We start from the raw sequence: 20791 nt of genomic DNA, 5'->3' as shown, positions 1-20791 counted from the left end.
CTTTTCACTAAAACCTAACAAAGTTTTTTTTTTTTTTACCAAATTGCATTCTTTGGAAAATTAGTCCTATCAGAAGCTTTACAAATAAAAAGAATCCCATGATCAATTGCAGGAAATACATTTTATTTTCTTGAGATCTATGATGTACACTAACATGTTTACAGATCCTATATGAAGGCTTACAGTGCAGAGGCCTATTTAGTTTTGTATATCGCAGTGTTTCCCAAATCCATTTGTCTATGTAATTCTTTGTCTATGAGACACCCATTACCATCCTGAGGAGCTAGTGCTCTATGAACTATATCGTGAGAGACTTTGAAGATACTAATATATTGAAGGTACAATTTATCACTGTTTGCAATATTGTATGATTTTGGTGAATTAAGTGTTCAGAGTTCATACTGAGGATTCCACTATGTCAAGAGTGCCCCCAGTATGTGGTAGTTAATTCATCAGGGTGGGGACAGCAGCTACAGTCATGATAGGATGCAGAATGGGGCCAGCACTTAGCAGTAACTAGTATCTACAAGGCTTATCAGCATCTATCACCCCCACCAGGACACAGTTCAATTTGAGAGACATGTGGCGGTAGCAAAACTGGTCTCAGTCGCCTTGGCAGGCAGGAAAGAATCCGATAATCACTGGAGGGTAAAGCTACTTAATTCTGTATACAAGTGAAGAACTTTTTTAAGACTTCTAGAAATCAGTGGGACCATGAGAGTGGCCCATAGACACATGGATTATTACTGCTGAGATACTATCTTTATCTCTGGTGGGATGTACATTTTTGTTTCCTCTAGCTTGGTTCTTCAGTGAAAGTAGGTTACATCTTAGTTGTAAAACTATAGAACAGCAGAGTAGGCAGATGCTTTAAGAAACTATCTGACTCAGCCCCAGGGCATGCTCTCCTTGATGTACTTGCATCTTTTGAAACAAGGAAGTAAACATATCAGAAAGAAGACACTACTAAGAATTCGATAGGGCAGATTATAACAGAGGGGAACATTTGGAGGCCACAGTCCAAAGCAAGTATTTTCTCTAGGTCAGCCAACCTCAAAGGCAAAAGACGCAAGTCATAAAAAATAATGATCAGTCTATTAGAACATACTCCCACAAGATGGTCCACAGAAGTCATCTTTTATTCAATCTCCTCCCTCTAGAGTAAGGGAAGGAAAGATGCTATAAATCTTGAAACTCCAGAGTTTCTGATTTGTTTGAGTTCTGGGCTACCTTCTGGTCTCTCAAACCACAGCTCCTTTGACCAAACCAAAACAAGAGCTCTACTAACCCTGTCACCACAGAACACAGGTGGTACAGCACTGACTGCCAGGCGTCCATGGTCTGGTAAACGTTGCCTTAGTGCTGGGCATTGAGTTTCTACCTAGAAAAACCATTCTCTTTTCTATATTCTATGTTCTAAGAACATTTTTTTTTTTCTGCGTAGGGGAGGAAATACCTCTGAAAGACGAAAATGCTAGCTCCATCTTCCAAGACTCAAAGCATTTCCGAATAACCTCATCTTCTGTGGATAAGTCTTTCATTTCTGATCCTTTGACCTATCCCTGCCTGTTTCCATACCTGCAACCTCTTTGACAGGTAAATACAACCACAGGTGAATTCAGTCTCCTTCTTCCACAGAAACATCTCCCTCATTCTCTTTCCTCCTTCCATGCAGCCATTCTATCCAAAATTACAATCAGAAAATGGCTTAAATCATCTGTTTATCTTACACACCTTTTAATGCAGCCCAGAATTGTATATATATTTAAATATTTCAAACTTTCTGGCTTGTATTCAGCTTTTGGCCTATTCTAGAAAATGGATCTTTTCTTTCTGTGTATTTTATATATTATATAACTCAGTTGTAAGGACAGATTTTTTTCTGGGTTTCATGTTTGAAACTATTCAGAATTTTATTTTTCTTTTCCAGAGATTTACCCATATCATGTAGTTTACTATCATCACAAATTCAATTCTTATAGATATTCAATGAATGTACAATTAAAAAGGCTTTGTTTTATCACAGTTCTACACAAACTTTGAGACAAAAGTACATACTATTTGTATGACTATCATTGGTTTTGTTTTGGCTCCTTAAAATTTGACACTATGAAAGCTCTTTGCAGGTATCTGTGATAAAATTCTGTTTTCCTCTACTGAAAATATTTTTCTTTCAAAATAAATATTACTTCAATTTTCCCATCATCACTCCAATTCTAAATAAGTTTGATGGACTAGATATTAAGTGCTTGAACTTTCTTTTTTCTTTTTTTTTCCTTCTTTACAAAAGAAATGATGCTTGCGCTTATTTTCAAAGAGAGATCTTCAAGATGCTTTCTTTCCCTGCAGTGACTGTTTCGGGTAGAAATATCTCTTGGCAAATATCATGCAATTATGTTATCAGCGAAACAGCTTGTCAGTACTGCAAGTAAACAGACCAACAGCAGAAAATTTGCAAGCTTGGGGAAGATTTACATTTGTGGGGAAATGAGAATTGTGTGCCGTTCTTCTCTTCAAAACAAACAAGCATGATATTTTTATGGGCCCAATAGTATATAATAGGGTTTTAAAGTTCTCTTTGTGATAATCTTACCCTGAGTGATCAGGAGAAAGGAAAGCAAGTGGCAGCCTGCATTTGGAGAAATGTTACAGCAAATTATATTATGCTTAAACAACCTTGACAAATTTAAAAACTGGGCACTGAAAATATCTAGGATTAAATATTGATTAAATTTTGGTTTACATGTACAATAAATCAGAAATAACTTTGTATAGATCAGGAAGCCTTGACTAATGAAATGGTTTGACTTCTCCAAATAAGATAGAGCAACTGAGACAATAAAAATTAGATCAACACTCTTCTATTTCCAAAGAAAGGAAGAGCCCATCCACGAACAATTTCTTCCCTCCTGCTGATGTAGATGCCGTCAGTGATACCCCTGTGTTAAAAGAAAGGGGTGGTCAAGGAGCACAAAAGGCATTTCAAGAGACTCAAGTCCCACATAGAGAATGGGACTTATTTGGTGGGCATTCTGCTTGTTCAGATGATAGTTTTGGACTCAGTTTGACTCCAATAACTTCTGTCATCCATAAATAAATAAATAAATAAATTCAAGCAAATAAATCTGAACTGAAACCAGAGCAGCCAAGCCAGAGTCTAAGAGGGTTTATAACACCCCATTATCAACCACATCCATCCTGAGAGAGAAGGCTTTACACCACTTGAGTATCCATCTCTGAATCTGAGAAGAACAGGAGAAGGTCATTAGTGGCAAATCTTTTCTTCTCTTTATTGTCCAGACAGCCAATAAATGGACCATTTTTCAATTTAAAATGTTTTTAGTGTTCAGTTCCATCAGCCATAGGGGTGGGCGAGGCCAGGGTAAGAGAGCCTAAATTTTTCACATGGTCCAGAATACACTGTGCTCATTTAGTTCATTTAAGTCAGTCTCATCTCAGACTTTTCCATGTCTGTACCTATCACGACATCTTCATAACCACCAATATTATCACATTTCTAAAGTATTTTTGTGAGCAGATTTCTAAATGTCTAAATGTTACACCACCATAGTGTGACAAAATAACATTTCCAAATCTGAACTGAAGCCCCTCAGGCCCTCCCTGATCTCATGTTGCCCCCTGATCCTTCCCCAGGCCACTAGAGCACTGAAAATCATTGTCTCAGGAAAGAAGAGATACAAATAGTGAAGCAGGTTACCCAAGAAAGGATGTTGATAGTTCAAGTTGCTAGTCCCAAAGAGAACTTAATGCTGAGTAAAAATTTAAGTCGCTGAAACAGATAAAATTCTTAGGATAGAGAGACACAAAATGGAAGAAGTAGGTTCAGAGTCACTGTGAAACCCTGAGAAAGAAGGAATCCAGACCCTAATAAAACACTCCAGACAGCTTTGGGGCATCAGAGAATGGAAGGACATGTGTTCTCCTTTCCAGTGTAGTTTAGAGGAGAGAGCAGGACTCAGGGAAGAAACAACATCATCTGTGAACCAACAGATACACCCAGGTCAGGTGTAAAGAAAAGGCTGTGAAATAATCCCCATGTCCTATTCCGACTGCAGAATTATCTTAACAACAACAACAACAAAACACAAACAAAAAATCCACACCCAAAGATCCTGCAGTCAAGAGCATTAGAGCATTTACCTATATGATAAATACAGTCACTCTAATCAGAGATTAATGAAATCCCCATTAGTCTTCTATGTATATCAGTATTTTATTGTCTAAGAAAATCAACTGCATACCTTAGTTATTTAGCAGTTAAACAATCAAACAAAAATTCAACAAAAGTGGTTATTTCTTATTCCATCATTTATACTTTGCTGTGCCTTACAAAAATAAGCATTGTAGAGAAGGTGCTCATGACCTTCTGTGCTTTATAACCCTCTCCTGAAAACTGCTTTCGAGAACTGGAGTCATCCCCAGACCTTCCTACATTCTTTAGATAGCCAGCAAGAACCAGATGGTATAAAATCCTGAGGAATTTACCATAGGTGAATTCTGCTAAACAATTCACCTCAAACACATTATAGACTGTAACTCTAGGCACTTCAAAAGAACAAATTAAAAGCAACTCATGGGAACCAATACAACTTGAAATGTAAGGGCAGCAAACTTTAAATGAACATAGGTTTTCACGTGATTTTCTGCATGATCGCCGGGATCAGACAACCTTACAGAGTTAGTGAGCCAAATAACCGGATCCCATTCAGTTATTATACACGTCTAGTGATGCAAGATGACTGCAAGAAGTCATCAGATAGTTCCTGGTTTAGTAGACCAATGTGTGGTTGCCAAATTTGTATTTCAATCCTATGGTCTGAATCGATAACTAAACATTAATTTGAAACTTACACCTATTTTCATGTTTTCTTCTGCCTAATTTCATAGATACTTTTAAAATGGAAAACTTGATTTTACTGCTCATTTGGCAAAATCTGAGGCATCATTATCCATCATAAATTTTTGATAGAACATAGTTATATTTGTGAATAAAATGTGAATCAAAATATCTATAGCAAAGTAAACTTATATTGGTTACTCAAACTCATTCACCTATTTCACTCACGGACTTATTGAAACTTTCTACAAACTTCTCTGTAAAGTCTTCATTTATCATATAGATCTTCCTCATTCTTTGCACTCTCCCCTTTTCCTTTTCCTTCTCTCTCTTCTCTCACTCTTTGGCTATCACTCTGTGTAAGTATCTGTTTCTTTCTGACTAGCTCTGTCTTTTCAACCAGTCAAACTCCAGTCAGGTACCAGAAAAACACCTTAAGAAGGTGATTTCAAATTTGTGTTTCCTTCCCCCGACCAAAAACATATAAAACATGAATATGAAAGTACTTTTATGCTATATCACCAAAGAAATAAAGGTCACTTGAAGTCATTTTTTCAGTACCAAACTCATTTAGTAAAGCAACTTGAAGGTCATTGACGTGTGTAATTTGTAACTGAAGTATGTTCTCAGCCATACAACCTGTATGAGAATCATCAGTGTACAATTCTACAAAACTGATGTCTGAGATGCTCCCTGTGGGAAAGGTGCTCCTTTGGTAGGAAACAGAGGAATCTGAAAGTTTAGCATGTAGCTCAGATGACCTTTATATATACTAATATGTGAGGAATGATAAATCTTTTTTCATGTCTTTTTTCAAACACGCATCTTAAAAAAAAAATCACAAGAAACCCAAAAGTGGAAGATGACACGCTCTTTGGGGCAATTATTTGGCACAGGGTATTTTACTAAGTGATATACAAAATCTAGAGAGGGTAGGAGAGTCTCCAAGGTCACAGAACTTGAAAATGGCTGACTCAGAAATGAGCCCCAATTCCATCTGTTTCCAAAGCTTATGCCATTCCAGAATCTTGAGTTCCAAACTAAACTAATTAGTTCTGGGGCTTTAAGACTCTTAAACTTGCAGAACCATTAAAAAAAAAGTTAAGTCGAAGGGTTTGGATGAAGCTATTATTGCTGGTGCTATAGAATTTGGACTAAAGCATAGTCCAGAGAAATTATGGCTTGATTGAAATCACAGCGCTAATGGCAGACCCAGGGAGCCACAGTGTTTGGACTCTTATTTAGTAGATCTTTCAAATTTATATTTTGTTTTTAAACAATATAGTTATTCGTCAAGTCTTTGTAAATACTTCACAGTACCACTGCATAGTTATGAATTGCTGCCTCGAAGTATCAGAGGTATAATATTAAAGAAAAAAATCCAGAAACTGCACATAGAGAGAGCAAAGAGGCAACCAGAAGTCAAGTCCATTTCTTACCTTTACTATCACTGTGACAGTAGCAATACCAGGTGGCATTGTTCCGTAAATATCAAAGGCCTCCACGAGAAAAGTGATACTTGCTTCCTGATCTGGAAATGACTCATAGTCCAGACTCCTCAAAAGGGAGAGTTCTCCTGTAAACGGATGCAGTGCAAAAAAGTGCTTCACTTCTGGGCTTCTTATCCGATAAGATACATTCGCTCCAAGGTCAACATCTTTGGCCTGTAACAAGTTAAATAGTAGAACCGTTACATGTGTGTCACTGCCAAAAGAAAGAAATGCAGGACTGATGGAAGTCACGTGTCAGTGCCTAGGATAGCATGAATTTAATGATGATCAAAAGACATGTTTCAGAGAAAAACACTCTTTAAAAAGTAATTTATCACATAGAAGAAAAGGGAGAAAAAGAAAGATAGAGGCAGAGGCAGAGACCCACGAGATTTTGTCAATGTTGATCTCGTTACTTTATTTATTTTAAAAGAGTCATACTATAGTAAAGAAATAAAAATTGTCATAAATGATTGTTTATTATTTCCTGCTGATGGCATAACCACGACAAATAATATTTAAATAAAAATAAATATTACTGTGTGCTTTCCATAAATACAATAGATTTTTAAAGGATTATAAGAAAATGAAGGAAATATAAGCAATCATATCTTTCCACAGGGTTCCTACAGTACATTTCTAGAGATCATTCTGTTACACCTCCTTTCATTAACTGGTGTTTATTGAGTAGTTGTTATGTACAAGGTGCTATAGAGATGCACAAGGTGAACAGACATAATTCTGCCCTCCAGGCTAGTATCTCAAAGAAGAAATAAAACATAAACATGAAAACAGAGGCAAAAAATATGTCAGCTGAAAAAAGCAGGTTTCAGTGGAAGTCTTGTAGATGATCACTGCATTCAGTAGTACAGCCTGGCAAGGGCAACTCTGGTAGAGGAAACAGATGGAACAAGGGTAGAGTGGGGAAGATGAGGGTTTGCTAGCATGTGCATGCAGTCGGGCAAGCACCTATGTGAACCTCAGTCTCGGCTCCCTCCAATCAATCATCACCATCACAACTGGAAAGACACCGTTAAAGCATAGATTTTATTAAGGCATTTTCCTACCTAAAATCCTTCCTGTTTTCCACTTCATTTTGGATCAATTTCAATCTCTTTAACATGGTGAGGAGGACCTACACATTTTTCAGCCCTTTAGCCCTCCACTTTGTCCTCTCCTGTAGGATTTTGACCAGGTTCTTCCACTGCCTTGAATAATCTTTCTTCCCCTTTGCTTGAATAACTCTTACTTGCCCCTCAGTGCACCATTTAGAAATCAACTTTTTACAGAGGCCCTTGCATTAAGGACGTCTAAGTGAATTAGCAGTTTACTTGTCTGGCTGCTACATCAAAATGAAGATTCAGTGAAGGCAGGAAATCTTTGTATCCCCAGAGTCTAGCAGAAGACCTAGCATACAGTAAACACTGGAAATATGCTTGTTGAATGAATGCATGAATGAATGGATGGATGAATAGAAAAATAAATGGAGAAATAATGTCCCTCTCCCTGGTCACATCTGCCTTCTTCAGATTTGTATTAATATTTATTAACTAAGTAAACATATATTAAGTCAGATTAAGGAAGAAATACAAGTTCTTGAAATCCATGCTAACAAAATTCAAGTTGTGGATTTCAGGTGAAGGAAGGACTAGATTTTCTTTTTCCAAAATATACTTCATAGACCACCTGTGTCAGAATTAAAGGCATGGTGTTAAAATTCAAGTTTCTGGGCCAACCTAACCTACTGAATCAGAATGTCCAGAGTTTATGGTAATACTGTATTTGAGAACTGAAAAAAGAGACTTAAAGATATGGAGACACTAATGAAAAGGAGAATGAGACTTCTGAAAGGATGCTAGTTGTATATCAGAAGTGAAAAAAATACAAATAATAGGCATTTCTGTAAAATATAGAGCAATTCTATATACCTATATATGTATACATATATACACATACTTACACAATGCATATTTATATACATATATAAACATTTCATATTTGTGTGAGCACAAAGATAAATGTGACCAAACACACATACAAATTTAACACTGGGGTACTTTTGGAGGTACAAGGTGGGAGGTTATTAACTTTTTAAAAAATAGACTATCATATTGTCAGTTGCTATAATAAATATATAGCATTACTTTTTAAATTTAAAAAATCTATTAAGAAATGTTCACTAATGTCTTACAAAGGCAATTTTTCTTCCTTTCATTTTGGTATATCTTAATTTTGGGTGGGACTGTGAGATAAATATCTTAATTTTTGGTAGAGTTATTCAATAAAACACAGTATATAATATTTGAGAGACATGTATTAAAAATGTACTCATTGTTTAGTAAAACTGAAATTTAACTGGATTTTTTTTTAATTTGCTAAGTCTGGCAAACCTACATTAATGGCAAATCTATCACGTAGAATTCGTGAAATAATTGCTTCTTCCACACACCTCTATTTGAAGGAAAGTGGTTCCAGCTGGCAGATTCTCTTCAACGACGACAGTGTACGTTGAATTGGTGAACACAGGACTATTATCATCAATATCCAAAACCTTGATGGCCAGTGTTAGAGTAGAATGACGAGGGTGTACCGCTCCATCAGTTGCCACGACAACAAGTTCATAGTAGTCCCTGACTTCTCTGTTAAGCTTCACTGCTGTGTAAATGCTCCCATTGGATGTGATACGAAAAAGATTATTGAAGTTACCCAAACTGTAGTGCACTTGGCCATTTATTCCAGCATCAGGGTCTGTTGCCTAAATTAAAAACAAAGAAATTTACATAGTACTTTTGGTTATGCTTTTTTTTCACATTACATTTGTTGCCCTGTCAGAATGGGATAGTTAAAGAATTACAGTATATTTCTAAACAAACACTTTTTTCTCTAAGGAGAAAATTAAAAGATAATGACAGTGTAGTATGAAAGTCTAGAACATGAAATGTACTATAGTTTAACTGATATTCTTCATTCAAAATGAGCATAACTTATAAATTGATATCAGTAACAGTAACAATACTATGACAGAAAACTCACATTACAAAAATACTGAATTTTTCCTGTATTATTTCTTTAATAATTTTTAATTTTAAAATAAGTAAACCACATTTAGGTTTTAATTAATTTAACATAACCTACTGAGTGACAACTTAAGATTCTAGTTATTTTTAATTCTAGTACTTTATATATTCATATACATACATAGATATGCAAGCATATATTCCTACATTTAAATCTTATGATGTCCTTACAAATAAATATCATTGGTCTTATTTTACAACTGAGAAAACTCTGGCTTACGGAATTTAATTATCTTGCTTATAGTTACACAAGTAATAAATATCTCATTGCCCCAGTCCTCAGTACAATATCTCACATATGAAACTAATAAATATTTATGGAATTAGTGAATGTTAGAATAAAATAATGCATGCAACTGAGAGTCAAAACAAAATAGGCCCCAAAACCCAAACAGGAATGAAACTATAGTAACTGTGAAGAAACTACAAAGGGCTCTTCTTTAATATTAGAACAAGTCCAAATGGTGTTTGAGAATTGTTGATGCTACAATAAACCCACTGTAACTGAAAATTTTAAGACACATTAATCACTTCACATCAAATAAAGTGAGTAAATTTTGAGTGAATATTCTTCTGATGGAGTGTTATGAGAATTAATATTATAAAGCTAAATTAATTGGGATATAATTTATGACATCTCGTTGTCAAATCCAGCACATTTGTGTTACACTGTTCTATGTTATTGCTCCTCAAAAAAACTGGAATAAATCTCAGAAGCCATAAATGTTCTATAATTATGCCCCAAACTGTCGCTAAGAAAAGGAAGGAAAACAAGACACTTGGATGCATTATGAGCCAGGTACACAATAACCACTTAATATCCACAAAGCCTCAAATGTCATATGATGTGTTTTGACAGCATATATGCAGACATGTATCCACCTTGCAAACACTGGGGAAGCATGTAGGCTGGGGTTCCTGAACGTGTGTGCCTTGTTGAAAATGATAAATCCTAAAACGGCAAAGTTGTGTTTGTAACTGTGCTCCTCTGACTGTCATAATGCTACATTTCATGGAATGTGAATGTCTTGTGTGACATCAGTATGTTTTCTAAAGGAAAAAGTGAGAGAAGGTAGAGATAGAAGGGGAGGTCTCTGCTAAAATAAACAAATTTTGAAAATTGGGATTAAAAAAATTTAAAATTTTTCATGACTTCAGAACTTTTCAAGTGACATTAATATGTTAATGAGCAAGGTGAAGTTCTCAAGGGGAATACCTTCTGCACCAGATTTAGAAATCCTGAGTAATAGAAATCCTTCAACATGTTGACTGAATATAGCAACAAGTCCAACTCTTAAGCATGAATTAATTCCAACCTACATTTTCATCATTCTCTTACTATTCACTCTTCTATAAAACTCTCTGCTTAAATATAATCAATTTTCTACATTTCCTGAGGACTCAGCATAACAATTTTTGACATTTTCTTCAAGCCTTGCTGTGATGATTCCTTATTAACCTCTGAAATTCTAATCCTTCATTCATTCTTCAAATCCCAACCCCAATTCAACCTCTTCTAGGAAAATTTCTAGCATTTAGAGATAAATAGATCATTTTATAAATCAGAATCTAGTGCTTGGCAAATATTTCCCTGCATTACTTTTTATTTACAGCTTCCCCCAATAACCATAAATCCTTGTAGAATAGGAGCATGTCTCACAGCTCTTCTTTTATTAAATTTTTCAAATATACAATAATCTCTATCTTACAGTGGATTAATTTGTTGAAAGAAAATATCCAAACACATATTTAACAGGTGGACTAAAAATAACTGTTAGATGGGGCATTTTTATCAATAGGGTTTCATAATTTTGTTTAAGTCAGTTTATGTATAAAATGTTAATGATATGTTCAAAGTCAGGCATACACACACACCACACACATACAGACAGACACATTTTGACTGAATTTAAAACAACTTAATTCACTGAATGCCTAGCTTCCTTGACAATATATTTAATGTTCATGGAATAAAGAGTAATATGCTATAAGAAAATATTCTCAGAGACATATACCTAACAGATCTAATAGAGTCAATGGAACTAGAATGTTTGTAAAATGCAGGATTATTTGTTTCCGTTTCTGTTTCATAATTAATTGAGGAGCATAAATAAGGTCATGTAAGTTAAGTGATATGAGCTGGCTAAGCAAGGTAGTTTCATTTATTTACTGTTATAGATGAGTATGCAGATGTTAGAACAGATAACCAAACATAAAATCCCTATTATCAGCAATACTGTCAGGAAGTTTGCAGTGATGTTTAATACCTAGCCAAGGAGCTCAGTGTGCGATGCTGTAATGAAACCATTTATCTTCCTAGAAATCAATTAAAAGTTAATTAAAATTGTTAATAAGAAAAATCACACATCTTTTCTCCCCTTGTACTACATCAAAGCAATCAACAGTAATAGTTGGAACTTCATAATCATCTGTCCATGGTTAACACATTTTGTAATATACACCTTACCATGGGGCCTGATTCGTGGTTACTTATTTGTGAACGCATATTGCTGGGAAATTGGCAGACAGTCTGTAGTCAAACAAAGACCTCACCGGACAAAACATTGAATATTGGCTGGAAAAACTCTGGTAAAACCTTAATCACTGAAATCAAAGTTAGCATATATTACAGACAATCAAATAATTAACTTAATAAAGACAACAGATCATGTACAAGGGCATTTATTGACTGTTTCTTGAGCACCATTTTATAGCTTATCACTTGAAAAAGAAGCAGGCAAATATATTTCTTACACACTATATTCATCCTCTTTTGTTTTACCTCATTATCTTTTTAGAGTGGTCTGCTAGACAGTCTTTCCCATCAATAAAAGTGGAAGCCCACTACTGGGATATTTACACTGGGAGCTACAAATTCTATAGAGGTTTAAAGGCATGCCTTTATGAGTGGAATATATTGGGAGAAGACCTCAGAGAAGAGTCTGATATCTGCAGCCCTTCCACTGAGAAGTCTCTGGGTAGATAACTTACACATTTTTCAATAATTAATTCCAATTTAAAATATGTTTTCTACTCATATCCATTCATACTAATCATTTAGATATTAGCTAATATTCATGTTTATCACAAAAATCAGGATATGCAAAGAACTCTGATGACAAAAAAATATAGCTATTAGAAAGGTGTGAACTACCTACCATGTAGCACCTCATTAGTCTAGTGCCAGGCTGAGAGAGCGTGCAACTCCAGTTTTTGCTTGTCCTTTATAGCAATTTTTGAGGCTATGCACTCCTTTTTCACCTGGAAGTGGGTGCCATAAAAGTTTTTGAGCAGGGAGGTCAAAGGAGAAGTTGGGCAAGGCATCCTTAATGACATCACTAATGGAAATACATTTTCAAGATTATCTACCAACTTCAAAAAGGCATAAAATAGTTGTTACCTTTATTTATTTAAAGAAGCTGAGCTATTTAAAGGGCTGTGATTATCAGTGTAAAAGGGGAGAAGCAATTTAGCAACTCAAGATGCTAGTAAGTATTTCCTCTCTCCACACCTATTTATTATTGAACAATGGCAAATAGAATCACTGGCTAGATGGTAACAAGTGTACTTGAGCTCAAATCACTAAAAACATCATGAGAGTAAATAATTTTGCATCAAATATTGGAACACTCAAATATTTAATCACTAGGAATCTAGCAAATCATACATAAACTAGGGATTCCTTAAGGGCTTAAAGTCTACGTTAAAAGCCCAGCTCTTTCATAGACTAACTCTATGGCCTCGGGCAAGTCAATCACTCAAAGCTACCATCCTTCATCTGTAAAATGATGCTAACAGTAAGAATTTATCTCACTATGAGAACTGGACACGCTTAGCAGCGTGTTTAGATCATATTAAGTAATGAATAAAAATTTAACTATGTTTATTGTTATCGAGGTTTTTAGCATCTACTAAGAAACTATTTTTAAAAAGTGCAATTCTGTCCCAAAGTTCCTAAAAAATTTTTTATATAACAAATCAGCCATTTTTATTTGGTTTATTTATACATTTAATTTTCCTTGGATCACATTTAACCAGCTATAGCGAGTCTATTAGGTCTATTAACTTTGTTTTTGTTAAGATGTTCTTGGAATCCTGGTGTCTATTTAGCTAAAGAATTCATACGTGAAAGATCATCAAACCTGTCCACATTGTGTTTTCAGTGTAACAAATGAAAATATAAAGAAAACGTGGATGACCAGATGATACATAACAGAAAGGAAAGCACACTTTAGTTATTACAAGAAACAATAATGAAGATTTAAGACCTCTAAGGCATAAATACTTCAGGTAGTATAAGACACACGATAGAGGGATTTCTCTGAAAAAGCACATCTGATGATTTTATGGATATTGTAATACTGAGAAATGTTTGCTTTATCTGGCCTGAGAAAAATGTCGAATTTTTGAAAAATCAAAAATTTATTCCATTTGAAAGGAGAAGAGAAGAGGACTCCCGGTTGCATTTTAAAGTAATTTCTTCAAGGGTTGGGAAACAAATATGTGCGGACAGGTGAGTGATCATGACCTGATCATAAACTGTGAGGCTCTTAAAATCATTACAGTGAGAACTGAAATGGGTATGAGAGTTATTTCACACTAAACATTTCTTTACTTGTCATAACTACTGCAGGCCAGCCTTCCAAATCTGAAAAGATAAATTCCACCCAGAGAACTCAGTAAGTAGTATTTCCCCACATAAAAGGTTTGACAGATGCCTATATTTTTCTCCAAGCCATGTCTTTTTTAGTGTTCTTAAACTATTTCTGTTCTACCATGGAGCAAACCTCTATTAAACTGTCTTCAAGGGCTTGGATGTTTCTCTAGAAAGCCTTCCCTGGGTTCACCAAGTCCAGACAGCTGTCATTCCTCTGAGACTCCCTGTCATTCTGTTTTTATTTGGCTCTATAATGTGATTGCCTGCTTTCCAACTTGTCTCCTACACTGTTCTTCCTGCAAGTTGAGGACAAGAGAAATGCATTGCCCATAGCTGAATTTTTAATCTCTTTGCTTCATTAATGATCAATAAGCATTTGCAGAATAAATGTTGCATTAAGGACTACCTTTTATGAAGTAGTAGGTGCCTTAAATAAAAGTTTTGTTGAATCAACCTAGAGCCAAGGCAATTACATCTAGTTACACAATAAATTACACTTTATTCTAACATACAAGGCTCAACATGATCTTTTTCTAACCGGTTTTATGCACTTACCCCCTCACAATTAACTCTCTGACATAAACTCTATGTTTCAGTCAAAAGAGGTTAGTGCATCAGTCAGTTTTCAAACAACTCCAAAATCTCAGTGGTTTGCTGTCACTGATGTTTATTTCTCGCCTATGTAGTATCTATGGTGAATTCCCCGCAGCTCTACCCTGTATTGTCGTTAGTCCAGGAAGGAGTCCGAAGGAGCAGGCTCTAGTGGAACATGCCATTCATGTGACCAAGGGGAAGAATGAGGTGAGATAACCATGCCAGAGCTCTTAATGCTTCTGCTTAGAAGTGGGACATGTCACCTACAGACCTCACACGACCATGGCTAATGTCATAAGGTTGGGGAGTAGTATCCTCTCACAGCGTGGGACAGCAAAACATTGAGAGCAATGATACAGTCTGTCACCCTCATTGTCCTTCAAACGCACCATACTCTCTCTTAGCTTCCCTGCTAGCCTTCTGTTTCTGAATCCTATCTAAGTCTTCAAAACTTACGTCCAGTTTCACTCATCTTCTTTCTGGGAAGTCTGTTCTTTCCATTCAACCTTCAGACCCCTCTTGCACTTTGTACAAACCAGTATCTATGTTTATTACATTATGCAATTAAATATTAGACCTAAAAGTCATAGCTCTTCAATCTATTAGATAATGGGAGGTACCATTAGAAAAAAAAATCTGTGAATGGTTCAATCAGCGGAGGTACAACATATGAGAAGTGGGAAGCTGGTGCAGGGATGGAAACAGGGAGGGAAAGTAGAAGATACAGACAGCAAGCAGATGGAAATACACTGCCTTCCTTGATTTGGGTGATAGTTAATGCAAATAAACTAAGTGTCAAGCAAGCCAGTTTTAGCCGTTACAACCTAGCCTACAGTTCTCTTAATTACAGATGTAAATTAACTCTTGATGATTTAAAAAGTCGGCATTAGGAAGAAGCCATGTAGTCCTGGACTAAAAATTCGTACATACTCATTCATCATATAATGGTAAACACTCAGAGATTAGGACTCTGAGGTTTTAGGAAAAGAGTTGCATATTCGCACAATAAACAAACAAAATAACGTCTCGTGCTTGTTAATGTCTTTATGAAGTTCGATGGTAAGGCTGTCTTTTCTTTTCTCAAAAATTCCCTTTGGTACTAGCAGGGAATGGGGAAATCTGAGATGACTCATTCCCTGATTTTCTTTTTTTTTTTTACCCCTCTTGCTTTGCATTTGATAACTATGCACTGTGGGTTTGGTGTATATTATATCATTTTGTTGATGGGGGGAAGTCATATATTGAAATTATACTGTTTTTTAATCACCTCTTCTGACTTTACTTCTCCAACATCTTTAGTCTCATCTCTTTTCTATGGATAAACGTGTTTTAGGCCCTAAATCTAAGTGGATTTCGCCAAACTAACCAGGCAGTCTCATGCCTGCTTTATACTAACTCCAGGTCCTCCTCCTACTTCACAAGCTGATTATTCTTCAGCCCACGTGCCACTTCTCTCAGAAACATTTGAGTAAGCGAAAAGCCTTGTCCCTATGTTCCTAAAGCTCACTATGCATTCCTTTACCAGACACCTTCCTACTTTTTTCATAGCCCCCATGAAATGAAGAGATTCTTAAGGCAGGCTGCCTTGTTCACACCTGAACCATGCCTGTTCTTTGTGCTGACAGGGAGTAGATACTCCATAAAGATTTTCTGCAAAAATTTCATCTGAAGATATTTACATATGTAGCTACATATCATTCTTACCCCAAACACCCAATCACAGGAAGAAATTTAAAATGTCATTTAGTATTTACAGTCTTTTATGAAAAGCTGATATTGTTTTCCTTTTATTACATGCGATGTAACACGTTATCCTTTTTCGATGAAAAGTAAGTGAGTGATCATATCAATAATTGTTTATTCCTGAATTTTATCCTTATGTTACTGTTTTACTGCTTTCCTTTATTTCATTTTAAGTCAGCTAGAATCCTACAAGAAAATTTGCTTCTAGTTTAGTTGGAAAGTAAACACTGTATGTGTATCTCCTTTTTTTGTGGAATTAAATACAGTAGTTTTATTTTTCAACATTCTATTCCAGGGTTGCTTAAGCTTTTTCCATTATAACCCCCCCCCCAAAAAAAGGCTTTTCAGATATTTTTTCTTCCTAAATGCATCTGTATGAAATTTTATTACCACAGATTTATTGTATATCTATGTTTATCTGTGTTTCATAACATATAAAAAGAGTATTTTTTGACTCTCAAAAACTGATTTTTTTTCCATTTTGGGGGGAATATGTCTGTGTTACAAATGATACTCTAATGAAAAGAAAGCTTTCTGTAAATTCCCATCATTTTAAATAAACAATTCTACTGTAAACCTTTTTTGTCAACACTCATTACAATTGCATCACTTTCTAAAATATGTGCCCCAACTCTTATATGTACTGTAACACTTTTAGGGCATCTCTGGAGTTGCCGTCAATAGTCATCAGCTTTTAAGTATGAAGTAAGACAAAAAATACCATCAGCATAGAGTGCACGTTCTGTAATAATCTGCTTGGCTCAGGCATTTCTTCTATATTTGTGCTTTCCTTGTCTGCCAAGTTCTGGAACCAAGTATGGTGGGAGGTTTGTGTTGTTATTTTAAACAGTGCCCTCTATGTTTATTAACGATGTAATATTTTGCTTATCAGATGTCTTTATGATCCTCTCTGCTAATCCAAAGTTTAAACTTTATTTTTATCCAGTATTCTTTTGTATTAAATATAAACCTGCCCATATACTTCCCTAAAGTAAAAGCCAACAATAATCTATGCCCTAAGTATTGTCCTTCTATCACAGAAATTTTGCTGTTGTAGCTCTCACAAATAATTTGCTTGTATCAGTGGCAGAAGAAAATCATAACTGGAAAACGGGGAAAAAAGTGTGACAGCCAGGTTGGATGCTCTGTGAAATTCTCCATAGTTGCATTTTCTGGAGAATAGTCCAATAGATTGTCAGATGCATATCTAAGACAAAAGAAATAAAAATGCCTTTGGCCAATAAGATACTCATGTAATGAGAGAAAAATATCTCCTAACGCCCAAATACTACAAATAATGCCTTTTGCTTGATATAAGCACACATTTTTTTCCCCAAATGACAACCATAAAATTAAAAGGACTTTCTCCATTTTGTACTTATTGTCAAAATCTTAACTGTAGTCACCTACCCTGATAAAGTCACTGGGTCAGAGCAGGATACAGATTCTGAACTTTTGGTTTTATTTTATCATCCACTATCCCTTGAAGTAAGCATAAAATTTAGCAATTTTTAGTTATGCCCCATTTCCCCAATCTGAGAGGTCGACAAATTGGTTGATTTGGAAATCTATGTTTTATATTCCTTCCTGTGCCAACAATGCACTGAAGTAACAGAAGATTAAATGTTCTACTATTTGGCTAACATTCTCATTTAAATTAGGGGAGTACAATTAATTGGAAAGAGTAAGTAATCTTTCCCCATTTGCTCCCTAGGTCTGCATTCATGTACAGGGGAAAAAAGCTAAGGTGTACAAACTGTAGAGCTGCTTTTTGAATCAGAAATTTTGGATTTAAATTCTGCTTGTTCTTTTCCTTTCCAGCTGCTTTCCTTCCAATATACCTTCAGAGCACATCCCTATGTGTCACTGATTGTGTAAGCAGTTGGCAGTGATTTTAGAATGATTACCATGTGGCAAGCATCCTGCAAGGTGTTTTTTGTTTGTTTCCTTAAATTCTAGTGTAAAATGGTACTGCTGCTCATCTTAATATCAGAAATATACATAGAATTTTTAAAGCTATAGATTTATAAAAGACTCAGATATTTCATCCACTTTAAGTTTTTTTCTAGTTAAATGAGGAAAAACAAGTCCAATTGAGGGTAAAAAAAATAGTGGGGGAAAACTTCTTTTGGACATATGTTCTTTTATTGTTAGCACATTCTCAATGATGAGAAGATGATCTTATGAACTGGTCAAGCAGAAATGTTCCCTCAGCACAATGGTATTTGTTCTATGGAGTTCTGTTGATGGTTAGAATCAGCCTAGTTAATATAATTAAGTCAATAAAAGAAGTGAAGCCTAACATAAAAAGATAGATAAAATCAGAGGTTCAAGTGAAGTGTATTATTCTGAGAAACTGAAACTCTATAATCTGTCTACCAAGACTCTTTGCAGATAGTAAAGAAGAAAGTTACTGACTTACTTCAAACTTAAAGTCTAAAGACTCTAAATGGAGACTGAAGCTACCATCCAACATGACAAGTGTGAACCACTTTGATTTGGTTTGCTCAGAGGAAGCATTATTCTTGAAGCGTTCATAAAGACTGATTGCTTTTGACAGAAATCTGTCTGTGCAGACTTGGATGAGTATGATACTGAGGAGTCATAAAACCATTAGAGAAGACTATAGGCTCAGAGGAGCACCTCATAAAAATGTTGAGATAGAAAGAATAAGACAGTGAAAAAGAGACTGTATTTTCTGTATATCCACATTGTGAATTATGACACCCACAGGGAATATTTCCAGTCCTGGGTTTCAGAATCCCAATGAACTAAACCTTTTGAGATAGCATAAACTAAATAGTGAAGAAACAAGCCAAAGAAATATTGCCTGTTTTTATTTATTTATTTTCTAGGCTGAATCTAGATTTTTTTTTTTTAATGAGCCTCCCTTCTTTCATTCTTGTATGACTTGAGGGAAAACACTGTCCTATGTAAGAGTGTTTGCCAGCTGGGTCCCCTGTGAAGCAAAGAAGACAGGAATTAGCTGCAAGTGTACCTTTGGGACCAATATATGCTGAAAGCAGAAGGAAAAAGAAGGATTGTATTAAGGGAGAAATCCAACTACACAGGGCCAACAAGAGTCTTGGCCAACTCTGGAAGGAGATCCGGAATTAAGTTGCATGTTAGAATTATTCCCGATTGGGCCAAAATGATCAGGCCTTTGCTCTTGGGCATCAGTCAGAATGTGGGCTACACTGAGAAAGGTGTGACAATTCTCTCTCTGCAATAGAACTAATCCTGCTGCCAGAGGCTGGCAGCTGAAAGATATCTCCCTACATCACTCCCAGAAACCAGAATATCCTTCCTTGAAGGGGGATCTAGGTAGTGCATTTCAGTCTCCATCACAAACCCATATATGTATTGTCTTTTAATTAGACTATAAACTCCTTGTGCAACAGAATATAATAAATCACACACACACGTATATGTACACACATCCATGCATGCATACTTAGAATCATTACAATGTCAATTACTCATTGTTTTCAAATGAAGTAATCAGATACAGAGCTACAGAATAGCCTCAAATTTTCAAAAACCTATGGTTTTAGTATTCCGACACAAACTAACAATGCTCTACTTCTACCCTTGTACTCAGAGATGTGGTTCATATTTTCTTTTCAAATTTAATTCTTATTTAACAGCAGAAATCAGATATGGTGAGCTTTACATCTTTTCTACTATTAGTTCTCACAAACACCCAGTAAGATAGTTATTTTTTCCACATTTTACTGATGAGAATATTGCAGAGAAGCTAAAAAAATCTGTTCAGGTTCTTACAGCTAGCAAATAAAGAGATCCTGGATTTGAATTTAGGACATTAATACGTCATTTACTTGTGATCTCTGTTCAGGGAAGGAGGCTGTTGTAATTGGTGCAGCATTATAAATTATTCTAGCTGCATGATGGATAGGAGCCCACGGATAAAAAGTAAGATGACCTGGAAACATTTCAGAATTCACTATGGAATAGTTATTTAATTAGGAAAATTAAGGGCCATATCACAGAAATCCATACCTTGAAGATTATGATTACAGAGTAGCTCAGAATTTACATTTATTCAGTGAGAAAAATAAAACCCTAGGTTACAAAAAAACCTGCCAGTTGTTCCCCTTACATTATTTTTTGCTGGGCTGCAAGCTAGTCTGCAGTGATATCAAGAAGGGAAAAATACTTCAGTGATGTCCATGGAAGTCATCGCATGAAATCCTGGCAAACAGAGTATTCAATGTATGAAGAACTATGAATTTCACTGACTATTTTGAGACATGGAGGTGTTCATTTCAAAATAAACCTACAAACCATTTGACATCTATTCCTGCCTTGTCCATTCTCCTGCTGCTGAAATTGAGGAGAACCTCCACCAGTG

At 35.5% G+C, this 20791-nt stretch overlaps 1 protein-coding gene across 1 annotated transcript in view; it reads right to left on the bottom strand.

Moving 5' to 3' along the window:
* LOC102539006 (protocadherin-15) overlaps positions 1-20791 on the bottom strand; it is a 379801-nt gene that overhangs the window by 124851 nt on the left and 234159 nt on the right. Inside the window, exons 17-18 of the mRNA XM_072971518.1 lie at positions 8798-9103; positions 6298-6522 (exon numbers count right to left, since the gene is read on the bottom strand). Of these exons, the coding sequence (XP_072827619.1) occupies positions 6298-6522; positions 8798-9103 (531 nt within the window). The remainder of the gene's footprint in view (positions 1-6297; positions 6523-8797; positions 9104-20791) is intronic.

The sequence above is a fragment of the Vicugna pacos genome, chromosome 11 (assembly GCF_048564905.1).
Source record: "Vicugna pacos chromosome 11, VicPac4, whole genome shotgun sequence".
NCBI classification, from domain to species: Eukaryota; Metazoa; Chordata; class Mammalia; order Artiodactyla; family Camelidae; genus Vicugna; species Vicugna pacos.
Note: the sequence above shows the minus strand (reverse complement) of the source record. Positions and strands in the feature narration are given on the sequence as shown.